Below are 7680 nucleotides of genomic sequence, written 5' to 3' on the forward strand. Positions count from 1 at the left end.
CTGCTGAAGGCAACAGAGTAACTTCAGTGCTGACCCTAAGGGTGTGTGGATGTCCAAAAGGCCAAGGCAGACAAGTCAGTTAATAACTGGAACAGTTATTTTAAACTTTAATTGTACTGCCTGACAGAATTCCCCAGATGTGTTTCATTCTCCATCAAGAACTCAACTCCTGATGGAGCAAATGAATTTGAGTGGAGAGTGGAGAAGATAAAAACTCTTCCCACAGTCAGCCCAGCTAACACAGCTGGCAGCTGCCTTGACTTTTACAGCTTAGACACAGAACCAGCAACAGAAGCCTCTCACCTTAAGAGCCCTCCTGGGGGGGAGAAGGCAAAGCACCTCAGGGTGGGGAAGGAGTTCCTGAGCATGATGGCCAAGATGGACGCTGTCCCACCACCCAAACTGTGACCAACTATCACAAGTTTATATTCCTGCAGATAGAAAGACAAACTTAGATGGATACAGAAAAAGCTGTGGGTAATTTTTAAATCAAATTATTTGGAAGGTAACTTACTGGGGCAATTGTGAATGCCTGGTTTAAAATTCCATCATTTATTAGTTTTCGATAGATGTAATTTGCAGCTTGAGTTATTCCCTACAAGAGAGCAGTTCAGGTTAGAAGGGTGTCTCTAATCTGAGGTGTAGTTTAAATACAACACCACCACAGAACAACTTTGTGCAAAGCTGGTCTTCTCTTTGACATCCTCCTGACAGAGGTCTGGCTAGAACCAAGAGCTCTGTATGTATTGTAGGTATGGGTTAAAAAGGTTTGGGGATATTTCACAAGTACATTAAGTCTGACAAGAGGATTAAAAACTCTACCTTGCAGTGCCAGAGGCAGCATTTGATGCACCAAACACTGAAACAATTCATGCAATCCATCTGACAAGGAGAACATTCTTCTGTTTAACTAAGGATCCCAGGTGATTTAGCTTGCTACTGCTGAGCTGACCTACAAATAGCCACAGGCCACACACACACACACACCTTATGCACAAACCCATTCTCCAGGACCTCCTCCAGTGTCAGGTCTTCGCAGTCTGCTGACAGATCAGTGAGAATGTCCTGTGAACAAAGCCTTGGTCAGAGCTCCCTGCAGGGCTGGGAGGCTCCTGGGTCATGCAGTGCTGCTCACCCCTGTCACAGCTGGCTGCAGGTGTGTGAGCAGCACAACACATCCCACCACACACCCCAACCCCAGCAAACACACAGCAAGCACAGCTCCAAGCCTAGCAACTATTTTCAACTGCAGAGACCCCATTATGGATGCACCTCCATGCAGTCACTTGCAATTACCCCTGCCTGTCCTCCTCTCTCTCCTCCAGTAGCACAGGGAATATTACCCATCCAAGGGCAGCAGGGCTTACCACTTAAACCTGGGACACTCATACCTGTGAGTGAGTTATTTTAACATGTGCCAGCCTAACACAGTTTCCTCTGGGTACTGGGAGTTCACTCATTTCTATAAAGCTAATTATTGATAGCAGATGCATCATACCTCAAAAGACAAGGTTCCTCTCACAGCGACCACAATAGCTTCTTTTTTGTGATCCAAAGCAACAAAAAATGGAATCTCATAGATCTGGAGGAGAAAAATGTAATCAGTAAAGACACCAACATTTAAAAGGGCAAGCTCTTATTGAGCTCCATGCTGTACTATGGAAAGAAGCTGAATTGGTCTCTTATTTGGTTGGTCTAAGTGCCTTTTTTCAATACTGAGACAGATTTATAGCAATGGTTTCATGGTTGTTCTGTTAGAATAGAAAAGAAATCCACACTGAATGTTTTCATTTGTTTTTGCATCTTACACTTCATAAATGCAGAAGGCAAACGAGACCCTTCAGCCCTTGCTTCCCCCGAATTCATCACCACAGCTTGCCCAAAGCCTGTCCAGATTGTTTACCTTGTTATGAAAGCTGATATGAATGAAGTCTCTGTACTGCAGCCCTGTTATTTTTAGGATGGATCCAAAGTGAAAGTTATGACGATCGCTGCCTGTTATTTCAGAATCTGTTGGTCTATTTCTGCAACTAACAAACACAAGAGAAAAACTTTCATGTTCCAATTTGTTAGGTTTCCTTTCAAGGAATCAAACTCAGTTAAATTTGCAGAGGGCCTTCTGCCAGGAATCAGAAGTGCTTTCTCTTTGCAACAGCACCAGTAAACATTCTGATGCAAGATGTTACCTCTGCCTTGTTACAGGAGCATTGGCAGAGCAAACAGCGCAGTAAGAAAAGGATTCTTAACATTACAAGCCACTGAGAGAAAATACAAACAAGGAAAAAGGAAATTCAAACAAAAATCTGCACAGCAATCTGATCTCATGTTTTATCCACAGTATTATGGGATATTTTTTCCCCAAGTGACTTATATTTCAGTAAATCATATGGACATTTCATATTAGTAATTACAAAAATTATTATTCTAGTCACAAATACCAGTGGTCACATACAGTAATTCTATCTAGCAATATGCAAAATTACTTACTGACCATAAACATTTCTGAGTGAAGGAGTCAAAAGGAACAAAAAGGAGGCTGGAGGGACAGGGAACTTCTGCTAATTCCTTAGGACAGAGAAAACTATTGATACACTTTTATTTCTACATGTAAATCTGTGCCCAAAAGGAACATCTAAAAAGCCTCATTTTAAAACATATTTCATTTAATTTGAATTCTTCCTTTGTCATTTTGCTAAATTATTTTTTATCTCAATCACAAACCCATGGAAAAAAACCCCAATCTGTTTGAGGGTGGAAAGACACTGGAATTTTGTTTCTCTGAATTTCTGAAAGATTACTCCAGCAGTCAGGCTCATGTACACCCAAGAGTGATATAATTTAATGCAACAAAAATGCTGCTATTGTAACTATTCTATTTCTGCTAAGACTAGTTAAATAGAAGGCAGATGTGAGTTTTTAAGCTCTGAGGTCAAACCTACCAGTCACCATTGAGCTTACAGAGTGCAGTATATGGGTTGGTGTACACGTAGTAGGGCCAGCCATAGGCAGCTGCAGCAAACAGCATGTAGTGAGCAGCATTCTCCAGCTCAACATCCAAGTCATCAGTCTGGAGGCACACAGGGAAAGAAAAAGAAGCAGAGAAATGGAGGAAGTTGTGTTAGGCAGCCTCAGAATAAAACTGAAAACAGGCTGGTGAAAATCAAGGCATTATGAAATACACACTACCCAAAAGGAAAACCTCAAGGTCTAAGAGGAACTAAAAATAGCCACTTGTATTTCAGGAAAAAATCTGTGTTTATTTACGTAGCTACACAGCTCAAAGATCTTGAAAAGCTCTCACTGAATCAGTTTTTTCCAATGCTGATACATTGATAAGCTCCATGCTGAAAACATTCACTGCAATTATGCTACCTAAGGATGTCCAAGGGAAGCCTGCAGAGTCTGCAGCAGAGCCCTCTGGTCCAGACTTTTAAAGCACAACCCCATCCCATTGGCTGCATTCCACAGGAACTTGACAGAGTTCCTTTTAAAGTTCCTTTTACTTTAACCAGAGTTCCTGGTTAAAGTAAAACTACATACACCTACGAAACACAGGCTAAAAGGAGGGGAAAAATTTACAAAGGCATTTTTCCACCAAAGACCAGCAAAAATCAGTTAGGAAACTAACCCATCACCTGCAAGCATTTAAAAGCTGCTATTTTTGCTTCTTACTTTGCCTGAGTATTTGCAGCAGACAAACAGCCCACAATACATGCTAGATTACCTTCCCAGTTGTATGCAAACAGTACCAAATATTCATTCTCCCTCTGTTCCCTTTCTCTCCCAACTGTTCATCAATGATCAAATGTCCCAAATGGTTCCTTTTTTTGCACTTAATTCCCCATTCAAAGTTCTACTCATGCAAAAGCAGAAAATTGTTTTTGACCACAAACTCATTGTTTTCACTACATTTATTAATAAAGATGAATTATAATTCATTGTTATGAATTTTATTGCAGTGTTTAATTTTATTAAAAGAATAAACAAAATAAAACAAGAAAACCCTCTCCAGAAAGAAGTGCATTTCAATTTGACCTGGCACCATTTCCCAGAACGACGACACCAGAGGCTGCACCAAGCCATCTTACCACGAGAGATGATGGAGAATGACACAGGACTTCTTCAGGCTCTTTGGGGCAACTTTCCATTTTATCTTGTTCTTGATGGAGTAGAATCAAACCAGCTGCTATGTCACTTGGCACCAGATCAGTGTCCTGCACAAAGACACGGAAGGCTCTGTAAAACCATCCCACAGCTCCATGCCCAACACAAACATGAGTAAGGCTCTTACAGAGAAGTAGGTGCGGAAGAGCTCGGCAATGCTGGTGAAGGCCACGCGGTGGTCGTCGTCCTGCACGATGCAGCAGCACAGCAGCCTGATCCTCTTCTCCCACACCCTGGTGGCAGAGCTCTTCACGTTGTACAGCAGCTGCCCCGAGTGGCTGCTCTCCAGGTTGCGGCTCACACCGTCAGGCAGGTAGAACGTCTTCTTCCCCCCGAGGGGGTCAAAGACAATGACAACTCCAATGATGGTAAAGACGATGATAATCCAGCTGCCAGACAGGAGGGAGTGGGATAGCAGACTGTGAAACCAGACACTTCTGACAATGTGCAAGAATTCCCAACTACATTTCTTGGCAGCCCAAAACCAAAGCTGGGGATTGAATTCTGTATGGAGACCTCTTGCTGCTGTGCTGAGGCTGCAGCTCTTGGATTGTGCTTGCAATACTCTGGGAACCAGAACAAGGCACCAAAGCCGGAACCACAGCCCAGAGCTTTGGAAGCAGCAGCACAGAGGAGCAGCAGCTCCATTTTTCACTACCAGCTAAGTGATCAGGTTACTGCACTCTTCAGATTTATCCAGTTTTCTACACTCCCATTGCTCCTCTTACCCTTTCTGACCTTCACCTCCTTTCCTTCACTGCAGGACACACTTTCTCTCCCAAGGCAAGCAGCGCTTTTAAGGAAGGATACCAACTCATTTTCGCTTTCCCATGCACAGTCAAGCTCAGATTTGTGGGGAGGCACATTTACCTTGCAATAACTGTCCCAATGACGCCATTTATCACAGTCTTCTCACACTGCACACTGTTGTCTGACACCCACACAGCTCCTACAACAGCCCAGATGAATTCAGGGAAATAGAGAAGCAGGCGAGTATAAAGTATTTTGGGAAGTGATTTTCTTGGGCCTGGATTAGAAATTGTTCCTGAAATTAGAGAGAGAATTTAAAACAAGAACTGTTCACGAATGCACCACAAGTACATAAAATCCTATCTGGAAATATGAACTTTCTGGGCTTCACAGAAAGTAAGAAACTTAAGTGAAACTATCAAGTTCTTTCATACTAATGAAAAGCTATCATTGAAGCTAAGAAAAACAACAGTGGATTTATAGCTGTGACTCTTAGAATCTACTCCACTAAAACCCAAAAGAACTCTAGCCAGAGATAGTTTTGCACTGAACTTGAGGCAGCAGTGCTGTGCCCCACATAAGCCAGAGCTGCATCCAGGAGCACGGGCTCACCTACAGTTCCTCATGACTCCTAGGTCCTGCTTTTATTATTCTGTTTAGGTTTTACCTGGTTAATATTTCATTTTCACATCCTATTTTGCTGGGCTACAATGAAGTTTTTGTACTGGAGTTACTAAATAATAAGAGGAGAACAAAAGTAGGACCATTACCAGGACAAATACTTCTCAGGCTCTTTTCTCTATTGTTAATTTACTAATAACCTCTCAGTTTCAGCACTCTAAGGCAATAAAAAAGGGAGTAACTTGGCCAGCTCATCTCTTAAACCAGTCTGCTGATCCCAAGGTAATGGATACTGGGGTGTGAGTGCTCAGGTGTAGACAAGTGATTTGTCAAGGCTGCAGAACAAAAACAACTTTGGGAACTGTTCCAATAACAAAGCTGTGGTTCACACCCAGTGATGAAGCTGTTTCAAAAGCCCTCGATCCAGAGGTTGCTTTTTCCCATTCTCAGGTTGCAGCCTGTCCTGCAGCACTGTGGATGCTTACACAGACACAATCAGATGGAACTGTGCTTCCTCAAAACAACTTTCCTTTCTCACTTCACCCCCAGGGTGTGAGGGCTGCAGGCAGGTTCCCTGCTGGCATCACCGACCCTCAGGACAGCACAAGGGCTGGTGCAAGACCCAGCACACCCAAACCCACGCATTCCAACACACCTCACCCTGTGTTTTCCTGGAAATTCAGCCTCAGAATTGCTCAATTTCTCAGTTACAATGGCCTCACAGCTGTACTTTCACACTGAACAAGGTTCTTTCATCACTGCTATTTACAGTTACATCCCTCACCTCTGCAGCTTTGGTCAGAGCCCGGTGCTAACAACACCAAGGACAGGGGTTTGACCCCTGCATGGCCCATTCACTTAAGAGCTGGACTCAGTGATGCTTGTGTGTCCCTTCCAACCCAGGATATTCTGTGAAACTTTGATATAAACATCACAGTCTGGCTGGTCTTACTTCCCCTCCTCTGGAAACTCTAGGAAAACCAGTGGTCAGGTTCAAGGCCAGGATTATCAGGCACACCTCTGCTCTGTCATAGTTTCTCTTCATGCACTGTTAAAATTGCTTAAATGGAAAGAAGTATAAATACTTATTTACAGGAGCATAAATACTTATTTTCAGTGAGTCATGAGAACCAAGATATTGGAAACTGTGGAGTCTCATCTGTTACTCCAGAGACTACACACATATTTCAAATTAATCTTCTTAACATTACTTCGATGATCAGGTGCCTCACCAGAAAAAAGCTTTCCTAGCAATTTTAACCCAAAATGAACCATTTCTACAAATAATTAGAAGTTGCACTATGGTCCTTACTTCTGTTCAGCCATTCATTTCAAGTTGTGGTCCTGCTCTATTTAACAGTACTCAATGTCAGTTTTATTATGACATTTATGTAATTCACTTTTCTGTGTGTTTTTCTCCAGGCAGGTCACTGCAGCTAAGGGACTTTCACAAGATATGACTAAATCTGCCTATGCAGGGCAGAACTAACAGGATAATGATTCTAAATGATTCTGGACACACTTCCCTAAATCCCTGTCAGAGAGGTGGAGCAGTGTTACATCAGAGGTCACACACAGAGCTTTTAGGATGCTCTGATGGCAATGAACCATTAGCTGAACTAAGCTGTTGTATCTATTCATTATGTTAGATTACAGACTAACAAAGGTAATACTATTAAAGCAAATATGTTAATGCTGTTGAAGTTTTTCAAGTCTGACTACCATTAAAAGATTTCAATTTTTGATAGGTTTTATGTCAGCTCCGGATTAAAACCAGACATTATTACAATCCTACTAGATAAAGACAAAACATTATTATTATTTACCTTGCATACTGACGTATACAAGAGCACATAATGCACATATTATGGAAGCCAGAAGAATGATGAGGCCGAGCAGGTAGCTGTGCAGCAATCCTCCCCCAGGACAGTTAAACTGCCCCTTGTGAACTGTGTAAAGGACAAAAATCCCAATCCACCTGCCAGGAAGGGAGATAACAGTTAGAGCAGGAAGGGAGAAGTTCCTGCTGTGAAGCGATCGCCTGATCGACAGTGGTCGCCTCAATGAAAGCACTGCACAGAGATCAACAGCAAAGGACCTGTTACATAAGGGAAGTGCCGGGATGAAACCACTACACGAGCACTC

At 42.6% G+C, this 7680-nt stretch overlaps 1 protein-coding gene across 1 annotated transcript in view; it reads right to left on the minus strand.

Moving 5' to 3' along the window:
* Positions 1-7680, minus strand: part of DAGLB (diacylglycerol lipase beta) — a 13722-nt gene that overhangs the window by 4513 nt on the left and 1529 nt on the right. Inside the window, exons 3-12 of the mRNA XM_014306812.2 lie at positions 7362-7513; positions 5035-5209; positions 4292-4553; positions 4089-4214; positions 2940-3067; positions 1904-2030; positions 1499-1582; positions 988-1065; positions 515-595; positions 304-431 (exon numbers count right to left, since the gene is read on the minus strand). Of these exons, the coding sequence (XP_014162287.2) occupies positions 304-431; positions 515-595; positions 988-1065; positions 1499-1582; positions 1904-2030; positions 2940-3067; positions 4089-4214; positions 4292-4553; positions 5035-5209; positions 7362-7513 (1341 nt within the window). The remainder of the gene's footprint in view (positions 1-303; positions 432-514; positions 596-987; positions 1066-1498; positions 1583-1903; positions 2031-2939; positions 3068-4088; positions 4215-4291; positions 4554-5034; positions 5210-7361; positions 7514-7680) is intronic.

The sequence above is a fragment of the Geospiza fortis genome, unplaced genomic scaffold, assembly GCF_000277835.1.
Source record: "Geospiza fortis unplaced genomic scaffold, GeoFor_1.0 scaffold237, whole genome shotgun sequence".
NCBI classification, from domain to species: domain Eukaryota; kingdom Metazoa; phylum Chordata; class Aves; order Passeriformes; family Thraupidae; genus Geospiza; species Geospiza fortis.